Genomic DNA, 23,707 nt, shown 5'->3' with positions numbered 1-23,707 from the left:
AATATTATTAGAACCATCCAGTGTTTCCTATATAAAGGAATCATTTAAGGGGTTATATAGGTTTCAAAAATTTTATGCAATATAAACAAGCTACGTTAAAAAAATAAGAAAATGTACATTAAATTAAAGATCGTCTGTTCGGGTCTGATCAGCTAGCCATCGGGAATGATCGAGTATAGCGTACGCTTTATTATACCATTACATATATTTCTCATCTGGAGTACAGTGAGGGCTATAGGGATTTATTAGATGTTAGTGTGTATTCCGACCAGTTTTTAAATTTAAAAATACATTTATTGAGAAATATTGATGCAATATATATTAATCCAAATATTTTGCCCAATTTTCTACAGCATTTTGCTACCTTTCTGGCAATTTAGCTATACCGTGTTGAAAAAAATGATAGTAGTTTGGCAGCGATCCAACAGATAGTAGCAGTGGGTCAGCCAATCCATGTTGTTTCGGTCTGAACAATATCATTCTCAACTCTTGCAACTTATGGCTGAACTCAGAACCCAATAGAAAACTGTTTATTTCTTGTTTTGGTGAAATGTGATGATGTTGAAAGTTACAAACTGGAGCAGTAGTTATCTTCCCTCTTTTTAAATCTTTTCCATCGCATATAAACTTAATTCAAATGTTTGTGTTGAGTTTTCATCCAGTAAGTCTTGCAATTCATTCTCTTCTATCTTTTTAATCTTCCAGACCGTTCTTCGTCTGAATATCTACACATTGAATTACTCAATAATACTAAATGGAAAACTGTGAAGAAGAAATGTCAAAGTTGTCGAATTTAGCAGTTATCTTAGGTTGTTTAACAGAAAGTTGTTGAACTGATCGAAATACATGAAAGCAATTAATATAACTATAACGTATTGTGGGCAGCTTTCAATGCTCTATAATTTTCATGGAAACTACAAAATGAAAATGCAGGCCACCCATTATTCCTGTACTTTAATACATACAAACTTTATTTCAGTTAATACTTTCTTAAGTGATAGCATTGTTCCCTATTTAGTTGTAGTCATTAAAATACTTTCAGATTCTGACATTACATGACATTTGATTGATTGATTAACAACTCCGTTAAGACCTCTCTTGAAACATAATTCTATTTTTGTTTTACCAAATTATTGTTCGATATAAATATGCAGTAAAACTAGAACTTTCCATCTTATTCATACATATTTAAAAATAAAAACGATACAATGATAAGTACTAATAATAAGAGCTTGCCAAATGCATCTGACGGGTGTTAGATCACGCGCAAGGCGATTGTTGCCGAAGAATAAGTCGATCAGTCCCGAACACAGATGATTTCTGGGCATTGAAATGTCATTTCTTTAAGTTAGTATAAACAATAATAGCTCGACAAAGCATTTTATAAATGTATTCGAATTTTTGGCTAGTTATTATACTAAAGATACTTTAACTATTCACATTCAGTAAAATTAGTTGTAATCAAAATAAAACCTTCGCTTTTTTCTTGTCGGTTTTAGTTTGAAGTTTATATTTATATCTAAAAACGACTACATTTTTACAGGAAAATTTTTGATATTGTCAAATCGATATAACCCCTTGATACTTTCAGTAATCGCTTGAGCATGTTGTCCATATTATTATAATTATTAAATCGCATCCGCTTTTGTTTGTTTAAAATCCACTAGCTTGATAAAATGTATTGTAATCCATTTGATCGTAACATTTTAGCGACTATGGTAGAAACTGTGACCACCTTATTGAATGGTGTCCCAGTTTTGTGTAACAATAACTTAGACGCATACATATATTTCGGTATTGATTTTAGTTTTCTAGGTAAGTCTAAAAAGGAAAATGGAACACTAGCAGTTTTACTGCCGTTTTTATTTCCTTTCGTAACGCCCTCAGACTAATCATGGCTAATTTATTTAATATTCTGTATGGTATAAGGTAATATAATCTATGCGCAATTATTTTATGGACATATATGATCAGTAAAAAAAAATCTAGATCATTTTTCTAATTGAAAATCAATAAATTTAATATCAGGATCATCCTCTGCTGGTTTATTTTAACTTCTGATAGTCAACAGAACTATAAAATGGAATTTTTATTTCGTCGTTTTATGTTTTTTTTGGTTAGATTTTTGTTATTTCAGATTAATTTTTGATTAATAGTTGGCCACTAAACTTGTTTTGCTAGCATTTATTTATTTTATATTTGGAGTACTGGGAATCTGGAAAACAATATATTGCGGTTAATAAAGCTGCAAAAGAATAATATAGTGTAATAACGATAAGGAAATTAATTAAAGCAACATTCACAGAAGGTGTTAGTATAATGTATATAATTATATAAAGTTTATATATTTTTACTGATTAGAGCTTTGGATGAGCTTTCGCTTTATTTGAAAAAACAAATATTTAAAAAGGCTTCAAAATATGTCATCATTTTCTATCGTTAGTTCTTGTTTTTTTTGCCATCTAGTTAGCGATATTAAAATATCATCCAGAAGACAAGAATCGGCCGATTTTTACTAGTTTCTGTGAATGAAAGTGTCAATATCTGGTAAATATGGTCTTGTTCTATGATGATTTCCCTCGATTATCTGTATTTAGTAATAACATCACCAAACTCCGAAAGGTCGATTTCGCCACAGAAGATCTGTCTGATCTCTCATACCATACCGTAACTACCCTATTCACCGTATTTAGGACCATGGTACTTCCAAATCGAAGGAGGATTTAATTCTAAAAACGTTGTATCGAAGGTAAATGACTTTAAATGGCTCCAAATAAGTTTAGGGACTTTGGGTCCCAGTCGATTAGGTAGAAACTTTATTTTATTTTTAAATTAGCCGTGCTTGTATATAATTTGCAGTAATCTAATTTAAGAAATGCCCGTTAGAGGGGAGCCTTATGCCTTAAGGTCGATAAACATTTATAATAAATCGTCATAATTTAGTCGGGCTGACGTAACAACCAGTGAACTACGGGTTTAAAACTAGGTTAGCTTCGATTCCAAACAGAAATAAGGTATTTTACATGTTTCGCGTATATATTACGCGGATTCTGCAGCTGTTTCGACGTTTTGATTTATCGCAATAGATGTTTCATGTTGATTAATGATAATTTCTCGATAAATGGCCAGAAACTTTTTCCAGTCTGGATAAATTGGCCCGATATCATTCATCTCGCAAATTTTAAGTGCAATAATTCAGATTGTTTTATTAAACGCTCTATCTATATTTTTATCTCTTTCATCGAAGTTTTCTTTGTCCATTTTGAATAACTGTGGCTGAATTTTGTTGATCCAGCTCGATTCTCTTCTATCAATACATGAGAAGTTGTGGCCTTCTTGGCATATATCTTTGACTTCAAATATTATCATGAATAGATGTTATTCAAATGAATATGATCTAATTTACTTATAATCACTGTGCAGCCTTATATTCGAATAAATATGGTCCAACCATGTATGCAACTCAAACTATACATCAAATATTAAAATGTGTGTTTTTTCCACACTCTATATATGGATAAATCTAAATCTTGAGTTATATTTTTTTACTCGGAAATGCATACACTGAATAATATTACACCATGACACCAAGGTATTATTTAATTGATACTAATATGTCTTATCAGAAATGTTATCAGTATATAAAATACTGTAAATTATTTACAAATAACGTAAACATAACATTTCTCAGTACTATACAGGACTGTTTATCTCGGTATTCGAGATAATATCAATGTCGAGTGTTGATGAGTACTACTGTACCTTTAAGAATATATTGTAAATTATTAAATAATTATACCTATAAGAATATTTTTAGTAAACCTTAAAATGCCATAAAATAATTTTCACCATATATTAGTTTTACTTTGCTGACGTTGACCTGTTATATATAAAAAATTAAACTTAAGCGATATTAGGTAAAACATTATTTTGCGCAATTTTATGCATTATTTATATTAATAGACGTTATATGTTTTTTTAATAAACGGTAACTGGTTTTTCTTTGTTATCAGAATATGAACAATATTTTTGTAGTACGATTTGTGCTTTGCTTCAAAATAAGCCTCAGTTTCGGCGATCACCTCTTCATTCGACGAAAAATTCTGCCCAGCGAGCATTCTTTTGAGATCTAAGAACAGGAAATAGTCGCTAGGGGCCAGATCTGGAGAATACGGTGGATGAGGAAGCAATTCGAAGTCCAATTCATGGATTTTTGCCATCGTTTTCACTGACTTGTGACACGGTGCATTGTCTTGGTGAAGCAGCACTTTCTTTTTCTTCATAGACGGCCGTTTTTTTGGCGATTTCGTCCCTCAAACGGTCAAATAACGTTATGTAATAGTCGCTGTTGATGGTCCTTCCTTTTTCACGGTAGTCAATGAAAATTATTCCATGCGCATCCCAACATACAGACGCCATAACCTTGCCAGCCGACTGTTACGCTTTCCCACGCTTTGGAACGGTTTCATCGCGTGCAATCCACTCGGATGACTGTCGATTTGACTTCGGAGTGAAATAATGGAGCCATGTTTCATCCATTGTCACATATCGACGCAAAAACTCGTGTTTATTACGCTTGATTATTTCCAAACACTGCTGCGAATCATCAACTCGTCGTTGTTTTTGGTCAAAAGTGAGCTCGCGCGGCACCCACTTTGCACAGAGCTTTCTCATTCCCAAATATTCGTGAATGATATGATGTACACGTTCATTTGATATCTTTAGAGTGTCTGCTGTTTCATTCAATTTCAATTTACGGTCATTTAAAATCATATTGTGGATTTTTTAAATGTTTTCGTCGGCAATCTCGTTTGGGCGTCCACTGCGTTCACCGTCTTCGGTGCTCATTTCACCACGTGTAAACTTAGCATACCAATCCTTGATGGTTGATTTTCCTGAGGCAGTGTCCGGAAACTCGGCATCAAGCCAGGTTTTTACTTCAACTGTATTTTTTCCCTTCAAAAAGCAATATTTTATCAACACGTGAAATTCCTTTTTATCCATTTTTTCACAATAACGAAGGCTTCACTCAAAATGCTACAATTTATACAAGCTGTCAAATTTATACACGTATCTTTTGAGGGTTAGGGCTAAAAATCATATGGATTTAATTCTAACAGCGCCATCTATGTGTTAGGCCGGGGACTTTTCCATTGACGTATTAGTGTATCATATGACTTTAACAGTTATATTACATTGCATATCATGAAGATAATTATGTACATAACATTTTATTAAATAATGTAAGATATATTAAAGAATTATGGAGGTTTCTACGCCAATCGCTGCGAAAATTGAACAATTACTCATTATTATATATTAAAAAATAACATTCCTTTCTTTGGCCTTTGTCTATATTTAGAAAACAATTTTCCAATTTAGATTTCGAGAAAAACAAACCAATCTACTTTATTATTTTCGACAAGCGAATCGCGTAGAGTTCGGCTTGTCCCCGACAGCAACGAAATCAATACTGGCCGATGATTAAAGTACCGGTCGACACGCTGGCGACCTGTAAAAGGATTGTTTAATTCCAAAACGCCAGTTTTAAATTTTCCTCGGGACGAAACGTAATTTGGTAAAAGTTTCTCTGCATATATATAGTCACCTCGTTTTCCATTCCGGGTTTCCGCGAAATCCGTAATGCTGTTTGCCCGGCAGATGCAATTTAAATTTCTATCCGACTAAGTAGAATTTCTGTTTGTTCTTTCATTTTTAGTTCGAAATTTTGAAGATTTCAAATCTATTCCAGTATATCAAATCAGTTTCGATTGGTTTAAAGCATATGTCACATGCTGGTAATGTCGAAATATCAGTTAGTATTGTCAGTAAAGCTTTGGTTTATTATCAAAAATGCCTGTCTCGGATTGTTTATAGTAGAAGCTGATTCCGATAGACTCAGGGAAGTAAATGGTGCAGAAAATGGTTTACTAATTACTAATTCTATACTGTCTAACCTTGAAAGTGATGTGCCGAATGTATGCTCATGTAAATATTATATTGATTGATAAATTGATCTTGATAATAATTAAATAATTAAAAAAAAAATTTTGACTGTATTTATCTCATCTTGGTAAATATTATATCGATGTTCTTTAAAGGATTTCGAATGTTTAAACTTAATTTAATAATTAAAACAATAATTCTTAACAAAATTACTATTTTATTTAAAAAGGGTGCAACAATTAAATAGTTGCTAAACATTGATTGAGAAAATAGGATAAAAATATTTCTGGTGGTTATTCCATTCCTCTTTACAATCTAATCAAATATATTGAATATAAATATAATTTTACAAACAAAATGAAACTGTTCTTTGCATCATAACAGAATCCAGCAATTATCTATTTCCTTTTCTTTCCCAGAATTAGTACGAGTAGGAATACGTACTCCATCTTATGGTACGATTTTTAAAAAATCATTCGAGCAAAATTAAAGTAAATCAATTATGTTATATCATTGTTATTTTCCAAATACTAAAATACGATGAAACATATTGGAGATCACTTAAAATAAACTGATCCAAGCAATAATCTCCGTCCGTTTCCCTCCCAAACAATTGGAAAAAAACAGTCGAAGTGTGAATTTCACTGAAAAGTAGTAATTACAATTTTCGTTCGACTATTTTGGGTTTTCAGTCGATAGTTCCTATTTATACTATTAACATTATTAACAATTAATTCTGTTTTCATTCGCGCTTTTCATCGCTAGTAACAATACACAACAGAAAATTTTCTCTGGCAAGCAATGAAACTATGATATTTAAACGGCTCGAAACTGCATTTTCAGTAAATTCGTGTGGTAACCATTTTCACCTGTTTATCTTCACTATTACATGCAAAATATCGTCAAATAGTTGAATCATTAGCCACTAAGTTGTCTGAAAGTTCCTTAAGAGTTGAAGCTGGGTATTCGTCCAATAAATCTTACAAATTTATGGTTTTCGAACTTCCACTCGAACATCCAAAACCGACATTTGTTATTTATCATAATATCAAAACCTATTTTTAACCGACTTCAAAAAAAAGTTCTATGTTCGGCTGTATAATTTTTTAATGTATGTTCGTCGATTTCTTCCTCAGTTATGGACCGATTTCAAAATTCTTCTTTTATTCGACAGAGTGCCCTTCCGAGGTGGTCTCATTGGAACCAAGTTTGGATCAGATGGGGGGAAATCGAGGGAAAACCTCAAATTTTAAAGGCTAATATGTTGTGACGAAAAATCAGAAGTAGTTAAAAGCTATTCAGTTTGCTTTTTAAGCACTAACCATATCATATGAGAAGTCGAAGTATTTTCAATCATTGTTTCTTTATTCCTATTTTTCCTTATACTATTTATAATTTTCACTTGGAACATCCATTGTAATTTGGTTATATGTGCACCGGTGTATTTAAAGTAAAATAAACTGGTGTAAACCCCAAAATACGAATACTATTAAATCAAATCAAAAGCAGAAATACAAATTGTGGGATGATGACGGATTTGTGTTAAGAGGATTCAGATATAAGAAACTTTACAAATGTATATAAAAGATACTGATATAAATCAAACGTAATCCTCAAGGGAACCAACACAAAATATTTTTTTTAGATTTAGCGCTCAGCGATCTCTGTTATGAAATAATACTTTCTTAAAGTATTTCAGATTTTTTATAATATATAAAAACTGTCGTCGTGGCTTGAGGCTTAAATTATCTTCGCTTTTGTTTAGTTAAAAAAAAATACGTATTTTAATAAGCTAAATATGTCTTCTGGTAGATTTCCCGTAATGTTCCTGATGTGCTGAAGTTGATGGCTCTGGCACATCGCGTCATTAATTTAATGAAATTAATGGTCGACGTCCATCAGCTGACGAGGGTCATGAAGTGTACTCAACGAAGGCAAAATACTAATTTGCCGGCGAACATATTGCGGTGGAGACGGCCTTTAAAAAAATCCGAACTGGATTTCGGAAGTTAAGTGCGAAACTTTTCAGTAACTTTGATAAAATTGTTTCGGCGAAATAACCGAGTGCTTTGCTCGAAGTAGCCTCAGTAGAAATAAAACGTAATTTTAGAAGAAAATTAAAGTTGATGTAATTAGAAAGTTGTATTCGCTTGTGTTCGGTATGATTTTGAAATAAACTCTGAAGATTAATATCAGACCTTGGATGTTGTTGGTGTTTAATCATAGCTTTTCTTTTATATGATTTTCAGAGGTATTGTTATATTTTCTTTTTGTAACAAATTAATAATTTTTAATTTATAAAGTCGATTTAAATCTTTGGAAAACTCAAAAATAAAATACAGTGTCTCCAACGAAAAAAGTAAAATATTTTTGGTAAAAATACCTTTTAAATGTTTCCTAAACATTCTTATACACTTGTAACCTAAGACATTAAAAACAAAAAGGCAGACTGCATAACAATCTTTGACATCTCCCTTTTTGGGGTAGTTGCCCCTCAGTATCGACAATAGGAATAGCTGTAATAAATAATCACAAAAATGTCCCTTTAGAATCGATCGAATATAGTGCCAAATGCAGTTTGTAAAAATGTAAAATCCGCTAAGTCAGAACGAATTTTTCCTTCTCCTTTTACCCTAGTTAAAAAGAGACAGAATTTTGTTTAATACGTAGGGACATGTAATCTAATCAGTCCATAAAATTCAATTTGTATTTGATGCTGATTGACACAGTTGTCAAATGTCTACAAAATTTTACTTTAAAATATTGGTGGTAATAATTAGAGGTTACAAACCGGCAAGCGTTGTAAACCAGAATTTTAAGTTAATGCGGCAACATTGCGACGTGCTGTCCTCATAAGTTCTGACGACGAAATAAAAGCTGAAATTAAGAAGCGTTACGAAACAGTGACGTCACCTAACCTTTCCTAATCATTATTTCCGCATTCCACCGTCTGAACTTCTGGTTTTGCGCTTTGATTTTATTTGGATTAAGAATTTATTAGAACGCTTGAATGTCATGAAAGCCATGAAGTGTGGTAGAATAATGAATAAAATATATTAAAGAATACCATCAGTACAACATTTGGCAAGAAAATTAATAAGTGCAGGTAATAAATCTATAGTCTATTCTAAGTTTATTTGTAATATTTTGAGAATATATGGTCGTTCAGTAGTGTGAGAAGCCCATTTTCTGTCTGGTTGGAACTCGAATTTTATAGAAACATTTGCTGACATAAACATAATGATGGAATTTTAGTAATGTTCTTGTCAAATATTATATTGAACAACGTGGTATACATACCAATTTTACAGAAATCAGACTATAGATTATACTATGCTTTTTGATAATAAGCGAGCAAAGTCAAAGGAAGTCGTATATCCGGGTAAATTGTTCAACAGCCTGTAACTCTGTCAGATCTGTATTGGATAACGTAAATCATCTAGAGCGCCTAATGATAACGTAGTACGGATAAAACTATTTTGGGTCTCACAAAGTTTGATGTTTATAGTTCGAATTTATCTTCTAAGAGATAGTTACTGACAAGAACTAAATCATATTAAAAGCGGTTAATTTCCTTACAAGATTTAAAATATAATATATCAAGATGCCAGTAAGGTAATTGCAGTAAATACTATCACGTATCCTTCCATACATTATCTTATCGTCTCTATGAAATTTTCTGGCACGTATGGAAGCACGAATGAACAGCTTTCGCATAACGTAGCGTACGATTTAAATATACTACTGAAATATTGGCAACAAAACGTAGTTGTAGTTGTAAACACAGCGTTTTTCTAAAATCGTTTTATTTTGACGGAAACATTTGTTTACCAGCTTAAGAAATATTTGAGTAATAATAGTATGCGAATTAAATTGTTTTTTAGGGATAATTTTTCAATAATAAATAGTTTAAAATAAAATTAAAAAATTCAATAGATAGAACTTTTTCCGGTTTGTCGCATAGTATCGACCCACTTTTTGTGGTCTTGTATACCATAGGGAATATCCGAATATGTCATATGCCATTGATCCGATAGTAAATAGGGTAAGGCTTCCCATTTGAGTGTTTTCTAATATTTTTTGGTCGTTCTTGATATGTGAATGAGCAATGGTGCAAATTTTTCAATGTTGATACGCCGTCTAGCTTAAACCCTGCAACTTTTGCACCACCTTAGTGTTAAATCAATATGGTAGCGGGACTTTGGCCCCATCCTATATAAGCTTTTAAAAGCACTTCACAGTCGTATTTATAATGATACCGATTAGTAACGTATTAAAGTGATTAAATGAACATAATGTATATTTTGATAAGAACAAAATGCTTTAAAAAATTACATAGTTACTTGGAACTTATTACAACCCCCATTATTCCGATTCGGGTAATAAATCTTTGAGGACTGGGTGTGGGATGGGTCGTAACAATTAATAGCAGGTCTTTTAATTCCCGTTTTCTTTCCCTTGTGCCATAAATAATAACCGCCTTTATCTCTTGCGGGGTCGTCCGCGGGACGTGTTTTTATTCCGGTTAATTTGAGCCGTTCGCAAGCCGCAGATGCCTACATTTAAAATTGAAAAATTTCGGCCATAGCTCCGGTCTAGATAAAACGCGGACTTGGTTCATTATTATAATGCGAAGAATGCGATTACTAAGGAGAACACGAGAGATAAAATTGTTTTAAAGTGTCAATTAATTTTCTCACTTTTTTCTCTTTTTTTAACATGTTTTTTTTCGGTAAAAGATACATAATTTTTAAGAAAATTTATTTATACAAAATATTGGCCATTTTTGCGTTTTTCAATCAATGCATGGTTCCAATTAATCTATTATTGTTGGTAGCGATGACTCTTTCACCAGGTTTCAATAGTTCTGTCTGTCGGCCGGCTTCGTCAGGTAATAACCATGGCTTTTTGTCATTAAATGTATCAAAATAAGCCCACTTTTCATCACCCCTTACTAGTCGATGCAGAAGTGACAGTCATTCAATTAATGTGGCACCCATCTTTTGTATATTCCCCATTGCTCGTAATCGGTATCTAATCATTTCTTGGACCTGATTTAATGCCTCTGCCAATTGGTTTTTCGGTTGGATCTTCATCCAATAACTCTACAGTTTCGCATCTTCAAACTATTTTGGTCTACCAGAACGTTCTTTGTATTACACATCGAAATAACCACTTTTTAATTTGTTTAAATACGCCTCACATTTTTTTAAGGTTAGAGCAAGTTTCTTTATTGGAAAACTTCGAAATGACACTGTCTTAACCAAAATTTCCATAGTATTCCACTTTGTAATGATCTTTTCTTTATTAATCCACAAGCCATATGAATCTACAATGCGAACTAAATCATGAAGAATGCCTGATAATCTCTATGAGTGAAACGTTTTTAAACGTTTAATAATTACGTCTACTACACCATTTATCATCCACTTTAGAATACTTTAACACGTTTGTGCCTTCAAAAGTATTCCTTGTTATACGTAACCGATTTTTCATGTCAGATTTTGATCAATATTATAGTTGATATTAATATTCGTGTTGAAAACATTGGGTGAAAGGTATCCCATCTTTATCTAAAACAGGAATTCCATTTGAGTAGTCGGTTCTGACGGTCGATATTCTATTGATGGCTTATCGGCGATTATAAGCTATTAATATGAATATGAAGGCAATCTTAACTAAAACGCCTAAAACTAAAAATAATGCCTTGTTGTTTCTGGCGTCGCGAACACCGATTGGTTCCCTATCGACACATATCCCGCAGCTTTGTTCTCAGTCGTCGAATGCTTTTATAGAGTTCAGTAGATAAAGAGTCTATGAATTGAAGAGATGCTATAACTTTCATTTCCTCTAGACATCCACTCGCTTTATCACAAATAAAATATAGAGATACAATAGAGCATTCGTCATATATGTTTAATTGCGGTTTACATTTCTATATTTTGTAAGTTTTTTATCTAACAAGTTTTTCCGTTAATTGTTTCTTACTTATATATTTAAGCTACCAAATATGAAGGGTTTAAAACCGAAATAGAGACTATTTTGTTTTAAGGAAAGAAGTGGCGGCTTGTTGAATGATGATACAAACAAACCCCTCTTTCTAGACGTCTCAATCGCCATCCTATTCAATTCTAACACAAACACGTTTTTTTAAACACACAGATCCATGTAAGTCCCCAATATTATATTCCCCCTAAATGTACGACCAAAGGGATATACATGACCATTGTACCATCTGCACAGCTTATAGTTGTACTAAAATTATTTGTGAATATCGCCTAAATGTTTGTTCACCACTTAGTCTTTGATGACCTTCTGAATAGCGCTGTTTTTACTGAAATTTCCCTAGCATATCCTGTATAGAATGGCTTCTCAAGTTCCAGTAGTCTACGGCTGATAAACTGGGCTACTGCAATTTGCCATTGGGAGATGTAAACCCTGAAGGCAAGCTTCTGCTCAATTTTCAGCTGACTATGTTAGTTCACAGCAAATTCCGTCCGCATTTGGTGGCTGCACTTTGCACTTTGTTGGATGTTTTCCAATTAAATAGTTTATGGCTAAGGGTCTTTGAAAACCATCCGTGATCTTACAGCTTCAGCTGCGATACTTTTACCAGAAATCCTCTTAAATTCACAAAAAAAGTGCTCTTCTTTTCTTGATAAGTGATTTGGTTCCAGTATCAATTGATTTTTGTATCAATTTTATGGAAGTGTTTTACTGTGACGTTTTTCAGATTCTTTAATCAAAGTATTAAGAAAGCTATTCTAGTCAATAATTTGATCAACAAAATAATACTGCCAATATGTGTGCTATTATTATTAGAACGAAAAGAATGGGAATTTTAAATAACTTTAACAATATCAAGCAATATCATAAAGTTATTTATTTGGAAAGATTGGAATTATGGCCTAATAATACTTAGATTTCTTCATTGCAATAATATGCTTTCCTATACAGCAATGGTCCTTCGCGACTTTTTTTTTAATGAAAAGTATAACTATGTACTTTTTAAATCGCCTTATTCACCTGATTTAGCTTCGTTTTACTTCTGGGAATTTCCTAAAATCAGAAAGCCATTTCTACAAAATATATATATATATATATATATATATATATATATATATATATATATATATATATATATATATATATAAACAGGATATACAGGATCCACCAACATAAATAATCACGAGAAATCACGTGCTATCAGAAAAGTTATATTTAGCGTAAGGTACAGCATATCCAGCTGGAAAACGCAAACTGGCTCTCTCCGCACTATATCCCGGTATCCCGGTTTTGATACTGTGCGTCCGTACGAGCGATGCCGAGACCATTAATTAAGAGAAATTAACGTCGTTTGGTCCAGTTACGTGACAGTGGTCATGGCAGTCGTTTAAATAAGACAACGGATAGTAAAACGGAATTAGAACATTTTCGGAGACTTGAACGTTTAAAGTGCTATCCAGTAAAATAACCGTTGTTTATTGTCCAAGGCGTTTCTTAATAGTTACGAGATATGTAAGTAGTACATTATATAATTGGTCTTTTATAATTATTTTATTCTTAAGTTCTGAACTACTTATTCTTTATATTTTCTACGAGTCTCGTTTTTATCTGTAAAAGTATTAAACTATTAATGCTGTGTAGAATTAACAATGACGCATTCAGTAATTTATAACGTAATTATTCTCAATATATTTGGGAAATAAAAACTAGGTACTAAGAAAGCAAATAAATGCTTCTTAGCGATATGGTAAGGCAATTTGTACAACTTAAACTGGCATGTTATAACGTCTAGTTTTTAGCCATTGAGTTTTTCTGGTATATTAAGCATATAAAATAACCTAGAAGAGGCAATAAGCAATCAATCAATCATTTCTGAAATTTTTTTCTCGAAATTAGAGGTACTGTTAAATACATTTTATTGTGCATATGATTTAAACCAGAAACAACTGGCATGTAATGATATTAACTAGTATTTATGATAAGGCTTTTCATAGGTTTATTCTAGGCTTCTCGTAATTTTTTGAGTTAGATTTGAAAGTTTTAATTGAATTTTTTTTAATTATTACATTTACTAATTAATGTATAATAAAACTCTTATAAGAATACAATACATCAGATTACAATATTATTGCAAATTAAGAAATCAACTCCTTAAATAATATTGTTCTTTTGCTAAAGTACTAATGAAATTATAAAAGTAGACGAAAAATTAATTATCGATCTTTTATGAGGAAATCCCGCTTGAATAACATTTCAGAGCATTAATGTCTGATAACACATAAACCATAATTTTCGGCATTAATGAAAATACAGTTTATATCTTCATAAACATTTCTAATTTCGTAAAATTGCGGTTTTATGTCAACAACATGCGTTCCCAAATCGCCTCATTTTATCTATTTATATCTTTCCATCTTATTTAAATTTCAAGACTAAATTCAATAAAACACATTCGTGTTCAATTTTAAAAAGCCTTAAAATGATTTCAGTCTTCGTTTCATTATTGATAGGATATTAATAAAAATAAGATGTTAGTTAATAAGTGGCTCTTTACCATAGAAACGAATTCTGGTTCATGCAAAACAAATTTTAATCGTCGATTTCGTCCAAATCCTTAATATAATAATTTTAAGCCATAATTCTTATCTAGTTTTAGTTCCCTATGATTTCTAACTGGTTTCACTGGTTTCAAACGGGAATAAGTCTTTCGTGAAATCATCAAGAGGCAAATGATGGTGTATAAGGATATTTTACAAGTCATTTTTTTGCAATAAATTTGGGGATTGTTCTGTGTAAACTCTGTATGCACCGATTAGTTTTGGGTTACTGTTATTTTCAATCTATGGGTCCAATTATATATTTTTTCATTCGACTGTTGTAATTTTCGGCTTGTGTCTTCTCTGGTTGGCTTCACCGACAGCAAGTGGTACCATCTATGGTATATCGCCTGTGTATTGTAGGTAAAGAATTAATTCCAACACACTTGTTTGATTCTAAACGTTTTGGCTGAGATATAAGAATTAGGAATTCAGTGAGTTGTTTTGGGAACATTTTGTAAAGCTTTGTAGTAACTGATTGACACCTCATTCAAAGTTTCGGCAACATGACAAAATGTATTTGAACGAACTTTTTTTATCTTCATAACCTTTTTGAATTATATCTGTGATTCCGGTGCATCTGGTTAATTGTTGAATATTTGTTTATAAAACCAAACTAATAGATAGATATTAGATTGTTTCTTTCTATAATTGGTATAAGTGTATTGAAATTCCGTTTCATTTCTACGAACTTACTGAACACCCTAACATAAACGTATTTAAAACTACATTCTATTTGTAATATATTCATTATCAAATGTATATGCGTTAATTGTTAACCAACGATAATACTTAATGACAGAAGATAAAGGGTACATATAATTAAGTGTGAACTACTATATTAGGCGTAATGTTGATATGGGATATATAAACGAGAAGACGAGCTCGTATAATAATATAGATAAACTAGGAATACGTAGATAACTAACCTATTGTCTACAGTTGTTAAAACAAAACCCTAAATATAATTATAACACTATAGATTAGGCTTATAAACTTATACAGTATTTTGCATAAATATTTTTATGTGTGTACAGTATACTAAATAACTTACTGGTATAAATTTAGATATGTGTGATATTTGGACTTAATTATTGTTAAATAAAACATATTTCACTAATAAAAAGTGTAATTATATAATAATATCTACAACATATGTTGAAAATATCGAATCAGTTATTTTTATAGATTATTATTTTGGAAAACTTAACAATTATAAAAATGTCCTATAAAATATTCGATAATAATTTTAAACATATCAAAGGCACCTATTAATTAACGATTTAAGATGATAACAAACACGAATTATCAGTGTTTACCATCATAAACATAGGGGAGACAAAAAAAATGAACCTCGCCCAAAACGCTTTAAAAATAATCGAAATTATTTTTATAACAGACAGGTCAACAGTTTGTTGTGAAACCAAAACATATTTTGGTATTATTTTGATTTCCCTCGAGTTTATTTATGTTTTAGCTTACACGAGAATGTAAACATGCTTATATATGAATATAAACGGATAAAATGTGTTTATAACATATATTTAAAGGCGTCTTTTTGTGATCATTGTTATTAAAAGGTGTACATATAAGTTTTGAGTGTCTTATTTTGTAATTTATAACTTTATCCAGAGATATTAGTACAAAAAACTGGTTTTTATTGAGAGTATTGTCTATAGTTCACTGTAGTCTGTAACAACAGAAACTGAGAATGATTTTTTTTAATATACAAACTTTCATGAGGCATATAACAAATTAGACATAGAAGTACCATTAAAAAATGTTAGAAAATTGGGGGAAAAGACTTGTTTATTAGAGTAGAATTAGAAATAACAATGATAAAGAATTAATCATGAAATATAAAAATAAACTAGCCAAATTAAGAGACAGAATATATATTAATGAGGACCTCTTATTGACGAGCAAAATCAAATACAGGAGAAAATAAGAAATAAAGCAAGGAAAGAAAGGAAGAAGGGCAATATAATAAAGACACAACAGAGAAATTAAAAAATAACTGACGGTGAGAAATAATGATGATAATGGCAAAAGACAAGGACACACGAAGAAACTGGAATAAAAATACTATTATGAAAGTAAAGAAAGGAAAAGAGCAAAAGCACTATAAATTGCTGTTGTACTATTAATTAAACTGTTTTTATTAATTAAACTAAAATTACTAATATTTTAAGACTACGTTGTTGACAGATGTTCAAATTTACAATATGGTGATTTACATCGGGCAAGTTTAACATAATTTATTGGTATTTTCTTCTTTTTTATATTTCAAAATCTCCTTTTTACCATCGAGAGTTTATCTGGACTGGACCTGCAGTTTAACGTAGGTACCGAACCCACGGTTCTCGCCATTAAGTCTGGCGAGTGACCAACTTAGAAGTTATTCCAGAGGACATCCGGTCTTACCCAGCCTGGTTACTGGCGTGACCGGGATCATTTTCCTTGTCGGATTTTACACTCAATGATGGACTAAACAGTCACAAACATAAATCTTCGACCATGGCCCCGAACCCGCGACTATCTCAACAGTAGGTGAACCGTCCTGTCGCCTTTACCACTGCGCCAACCAAGCCAGCGTTTTCTTCTTTGTCCATTGTTTTATAGAATATGTAAATACTGGGTGTTATAGTAGCCAGAATTATTCTACAGTGTGGATTCTTCTATAGTATGGATTAATATTGCCAATTAGATGTTTTTGTGGGTGTTTTTTTCTTGGTATTTTTATTTTTGTAATTGATGTCATATTATAATATAAATCAGCCATAACTGGCAAAAAATATAAGAATATTAACTGGACAATATCTGACTGATATATTTGCAATATATTTCGTTTTCCGTTACGTCAAAGTATATTAGACTAGCAAAAAGTCAAAAACGGAAGATATGGGACCGGCTTTTTATGTCGAGCCCATCCGAAACCTTGATTTTCCAGTACGGTGAACTGACTGACGTACGTAACGGTAACGTTTTTTATCGCGGCTTTCCACATATTCCTGCTTCGTTTTCTAGATGTGTTTTTTTAAAGCCAATAAGGCAGTGATTTTCTTTAATATTCGGTTGGGTTTTCGGGATAGTACATAAAAGGGATTTACTGTTCCGTGTAGGGGAATATTTTTTTAAAGAAATATGTTCTGTGCCCTATATTTTTATAAAATTTTATGTTTATTTTAGATTTATTAGAGTTTTATTGTAACTGGGGAGCTTTATCAATCAAATTTTATATTTAATGTTTTTATTATTTACGGTAGGTGGGCAAATTATTAGGGGAAATATTGAGATTACTAATTTTGTAGTTTAATCGTATTTCTATAACAAATAATTAGTTGAGGGTCTCTATATTTTTTATTTGTATTTGTAATCTATTGGGATCATAAAAACTACAAAAAAATATACAAAAATATACATTGTTTTAGTATTTTAATATTATTAGGAATAATAGAATTAATTTTAATACTTAATGATGCCATCCTTTGCTGCAACAAGAACTTCTATGCGCCGGGACATGTTTTCGCATCTTTCTGGAGTTTGGAGTTGTGATACCATTCTCTGATGAGAGTTTCAATTAACTGCTGCTTGGTGGTAATCACTTCTTTTACAATCGCGTGTTTGGTGAGTTCCCACATCTTTTCTCTGGGATCCATGTCTGGTGAATTCCTTGGCCAAGACAAAACAGTAAATTTTTCCGGCAAATAGGCAGTAACGGCTCTGCCACGATGTCAAATCATGCATAAAATGTAGTTGTCATCATCATGAAACCATTTGTTGATCTGCGGCAGTAACCGGGTTTCTAGAACTCGCTTGTATTGGTCTTGTTTCATTGTCTCTTCTACAATGTATAGACATCACATGCCTTTGGCTGAGTTAACACACCATGGACACTATCCGGATGTTTAACCTCTCTACAAGGCAATCGGCGTGGAATTGTTCACCATGGCGTCATCTTACAAAATAACTTTCAATTTATTTCAATTTCATTGAACTTCAAAAGGACTTACGAAAGATCTGAAAGAATGTGTGGAGTGTAGTAAAAACTTGATGTCTTGGAGACGTGTCCTAAGCCTTACCTATCCATACGTCGAACCCTTAATAAAATGTAAATTCGTAGACAAATCCTAGGAAAATTTATATTATACGGAGCATTACTTAACTTTTCATTGTTTTAGACACAAAATTCAGTTAAAACTGATGAAATTATATTATCTAGACAATAACAATAATGCGCGCATTTTATCGGACAATGACTGAATGAGAAGAATTGACAAATTACGCGCGTATAGTGTGTTTCCACTTCACAAAAACAACATGATATATTCAAAAATATATAAACCATAAATTGCATAAATACGAGCGCTGTCCCTAATAATTTGGCCACCTACTATATATTATATTAAATATTTTTAGTACAATCTCAATTTATATATTAATTTATTACTGTTGTTCTGTTATACTTACATCAATTCATACAAACAACAAGAGTACGGAATAAATACGTCAGGTATTTCCCAAATTAAAATTAAATTAGACTACTTCAGCTAAAGTTAAGAATAACATTTATACACTATAAATCGTATAAATACAATATAAAATCGTTCAAGTGATAGATTTTGTTAATATTATAAATTTATTATATTATTTATTAAATTTATGTATTAATACAACAGTTCTTCATTGGTTACGTAAAATTGGATTATTAGTTGATTTGATGTCTTGGTGCCTACCCTATAAATAGGCTTTATAACTTACTGATAATTAAATCTTTTTGATGTTAAGCTAAGCTGTAAGAAACTTCAAACTATCAGTTCAATTCTGATCTGCTCTGGATTTTGTCTAGCGTGAATTAAACGCACATATCACAAATAAAGTCTCAACGATATTTTTTTAATATTGCAAGTCTTTGACATGTTTTTTTAAAATGAGAATCATTAGTATAATAAATAATTGATAATTTGAGGCGTTATATGTTTACTAGTTAGATGCTATTTACGTCTCCAAGGCTGAATTTAAAGCACGTATACTATTTGTGTACTGTGTTGAAAGTAGTTGTTGCAATGAAATTGTCTCAGTATAATAAATCGGCTATTAATCAGTGGATAATTCCGAAATTTTGATAGAACTTCAATCCAATATGTATGTTTGTGAGTAAGCAGGCATTTTCAAAATAATAAATGGTGTAATTAATATAATTGGTGATTTATTTAGGAATATACCATAATATGGATACGAATTCATACTGTATGCTTTTGTTTTGCTACTTACCGATATTATTAAATAAACTTTTTAATGAAAATCTGTTAAACTTGAAATTATTTTTTCCATTATTTTAGTTAATATTTTAATAATCAATTTATATATAGCAAGACATAAACAATCTTGAAATTATATTTATGCTAAAACTTCGTCATTTCCTTCTAATATAATTTCGCAAAAGCGTAAACAAAATTCTTTATTTGTGCTCTAATCATATCAATAATTGTACCGATCAAACACAATTTGCGTGACACTGCATTTTGGTTTAATTTAAAGAAGAAACAAAAAACATTTGAAGAACATACTGCATCAACAACAACATGTGAGCACTAACTTTAGCGTTGGGATTATAGGCTTGTTTTGGGATTCTCCATACATAAACTTGGGCCTTTGTAGGAACAAAACTATATCACAAGGGGTGGTCAACAAGAAACCCCCTACAATACTTCTCAGGACTTTATTCTGGAAAACTTGTGTTGTATTTATAACAACATCCTCATAATTGAATTCTGGATGTCCATATAGGTTTCAATACTTGTTTGTATAATAGCAATTTGTTATGAACTGATAACTGTTATTTTCTTCCAATTAACCAATACATTTTTGTATATTTTAACACCTGTTCTTTCCTGTTCTTTTGTACATGTTCGTTTCCGTGAAGTTTTGCATTAAAATTCTGCACATGCACAGGAATTACTTTCATTAATGTTTATTTCCCAGATTTGGTTCCAAATATTTATATTGTCACTGTCATAATTTTCGTGTGGCTTCTTCGCTATTGTCTTCGACATCAAGAATCGCAGTGTCATCAGCAAATATAGCCATCGTGATATTTTCCCTTTGTGGTAAATCACATGTATAGAGTAGACAAAGAATTGACCTCATTACACTTCCTTGTGGTATACCTGCTTACGTTTATTTTATTGTAGAGTATGCTTCCTCTTGTTTTGACTGTAAACATTCTGGCTGTAATGTAAGATTTCAATAGCTCAGTGTGTTGTTTCGGTAACATTTTCTTGTACTACATCTAGGAATATAGCTGAACGTACATATTTACTGAGTTTTTCAAATACCTTAGATATTACTGATATTCGTGATATAAATCTATAGGCTTTTATTTCGTTTGGTGATTTTCCATGATCTTCCAAACGTTTGCGACATATTTTAGTTCAAATGGTGCATTGATCAAGTTGGTGAGTTTTATAATTACCTTCCTTAGTAATTTTTGCAGCAATTGACCTGTTATTATGTCATAACCTGACGATCTCTTTAAATTAATGTCAACTTTAATAACTTTGATTGCTTCTTTCAGAGTAACTAACTGAATTGCCGAATGTTTACATTCAATATGCGGCAAATTATACTCAATATCAGGTGAAACGCTAAATAATTCAACTGTTTTAACACATTTCACCCATCGATTATTTTAGCCGACATAAAACAAAGCGTATAATACACGGAAATATAATATAACATACAATCTATTCATAGTTCTTTTGTACATATGTCATTAAGATTTATAATGTATTGCCTGCCGCAACTTGTAAATTCGTTTCAAAATCCGACAGTATTTTCCTTCTTATTTTATTAGAGTTAAAGAGAGACACAATGCTGCCTGATCGGTTCCAACGCGTATATGAGCCTGGCAAAGTCGCCCGGTTGTCAGACGTATGCAAAATTCTTGAAATCAATAGTTATTGTGGCTGTAAAATTAACTGTACTTTTTAGATGTACTGTAATGTTAAAATGAATTATATTTGATAAAATTTTTGTTCAATTATTTTATTTAGATTAGAATTTTATTGTATGTCAAAGCCAAACTGAACTAAAACTCAGAGTTGATGCGGCAACATTGCGACGTTTTGACGTCACAAAATTAGATGACGTATATACAAATTAACTTTGAATAGACTATATAAGATTTAGCTTGTAAACTGAGCAATATATAGACAATGATTGTAAGCAGTAAGCAGTATAAGCGAACATTGCCACAAGATGTATTATATATAACTAATAATTTTAGGTGCTACAAACTTTAGAAAATAACATTACCATATGCTGGTTTCGTGTAAAAGTATTTTCGGTTATTTCGAATACATCGCTAAAATGGCAGCTAAAAATATCACAATATGCCGAAAATACTTTGAGGATAACCTGTGTAACATCCAATTCAATATAACCCTTCATTTTAAGTACCTACAAAGTACTAACAACATTTTTCAGCATTTTTAAAACCGTAACAAAGCCTTATACATACGACTTTACTGCTGTTCGGGGCGAAGGGTTTTTTTTTTAATTTCCCCTTGGGAAATAAGGACCTACTCGACGGGGAGCCTCTATTAACCGTGGGTTGTTTGTTTTAGGTCTGAAGTGCAAACCCTCGGACCCAACTGCAAAATGCCAACCTCCGGTATCGCCGAGGAGGCGGCCCTCTTGGGGTAAGCTAAGCCGAGACGATCGATAAGTCTTTTGTTTTTTCTCTCTTGTTCTTTTTCTTTATTGTTACGCGCGCGAGAGGTCACACGTATGCGGATAATGTCGGGCCTGATAATAGCGGTTAATGAGCCTTCCGTTTTCGCAGCACCATGCCATCAGACTCCATGGACGACATCGAGCTGAAGAACATCAAATTGCAATTCCCCAACGCGAGGTCCATGTCCAGGGAGGACTCTAACGCGCAAGAGGAGGTGGTGGAGACCGATCGTGGTAATATCGTTGTCGCCGTGCAGGGCAACAGGAACAAACCTGCCATTTTGACGTATCATGACTTGGGACTTAATTGTAAGTTTTTTTTAATTAATTGCATCTTACATTAGGTGTTCTTAGTACACTCTTAATTTACAAATTAATTTATTACTACTGTTTTGTTGTACTTGCATTAAAACACAAGCAAGGCGAGTACGGGATTATTCAGTATGTTAATTAAAATAAAACGAAACTACTTAAGCTAAAGTTAAGAACACACTTAAGCACTATACAAGTTCGTGTGGTTTGGTTCGCTACAATCTTCTGATTTCCTGGGAGTTGTCCAGTAGCTGTATTGCTTCCACATTGCTGTGATTTAGCAACCTTGTTTCGTGTATTTTAGGCGAAATCTTGAATCACTTCGCATATCCATTTGATTTCGAGGTCATCGTGCAGCTCTTCGTTGGTTACGTAGCGATAAGCATCGGTGATTAATCCTTGAACTTTGTTTTGGCTGCGTTGGTTTACTAGTTGGTTTCATGTTTTAGTGCAATCCCATATTTGCACCCTATAGGTCCAAATTAACTTTATGACTTACTGATAAACCAACCTTTTTGGTTCTAGGTCAAGTTGAGAGTATCTTGGGATAGCCGGTACAGGTGCATGAGTTTGAGTCTAATCTGATCTCCTTTTTGTCTAACATGATATTTAACTGTAAGTGACGTGGTGAAATTAACATTTCTAAGACATCGCTCTTCTTTCTACGATTTTTTTTAATACAGCAGTCGTTCGGTAATGTAAACATAGTTAACAAAAAAATGGAGTATTGAAGGCAACTCTCTGTAAAATTAAGCGCTTGAAAATACACATTTTACAAAGATCTTATAAATCTTTATAGATGGTTCTTATAACAACAGAAGAAGCATGTCCCAATTAGCCGGAAAGGAATACTTAATAAAAAAAGTTTAACCTGTTAATTGAAAAAGTGAAAAACACTGAACAGTTCCCTAATGATTTAAAACAAGATATGGCATTCGACTGCCATTTTTATTTGATGAAAAATTATCCGCAGAGGCAGAATTAATACAACTCTTCAATGACAAATGGTTGAAAACAATTAACGATGTAAGTGGTTTCACAAGTGCTTGCACCCTCAGGTGTGACAATGATTTTGCTACTGCAAGTGTTCTATTCATAATCTAAAAACA

General features: G+C 32.0%; 1 protein-coding gene across 9 annotated transcripts in view; it reads left to right on the top strand.

Moving 5' to 3' along the window:
* The window catches only part of MESK2 (Misexpression suppressor of KSR 2), a 42,796-nt gene that overhangs the window by 9,179 nt on the left and 9,910 nt on the right, over positions 1-23,707 (top strand). For 7 of the 9 annotated variants that reach the window (XR_013006232.1, XR_013006235.1, XR_013006233.1 and 4 more), the window contains 2 exons: positions 22,178-22,252; positions 22,396-22,595. Coding sequence is in view for 5 of the 9 variants with exons in the window: in XM_076407795.1 (XP_076263910.1) it covers positions 22,178-22,252; positions 22,396-22,595 (275 nt within the window). In the remaining 4 variants the exon portion in view is untranslated. Of the gene's footprint in view, positions 1-13,192; positions 13,465-22,177; positions 22,253-22,395; positions 22,596-23,707 lie in introns of those variants that run through there. The other 2 variants (XR_013006234.1, XM_076407798.1) reach the window with 2 other exon arrangements.

Source organism: Rhynchophorus ferrugineus, unplaced genomic scaffold (assembly GCF_030347505.1).
Source record: "Rhynchophorus ferrugineus isolate W39M unplaced genomic scaffold, kcgeb_rfMv2 rfM6, whole genome shotgun sequence".
NCBI classification, from domain to species: domain Eukaryota; kingdom Metazoa; phylum Arthropoda; class Insecta; order Coleoptera; family Curculionidae; genus Rhynchophorus; species Rhynchophorus ferrugineus.
This window is presented reverse-complemented; position numbering and strand designations above follow the sequence as displayed.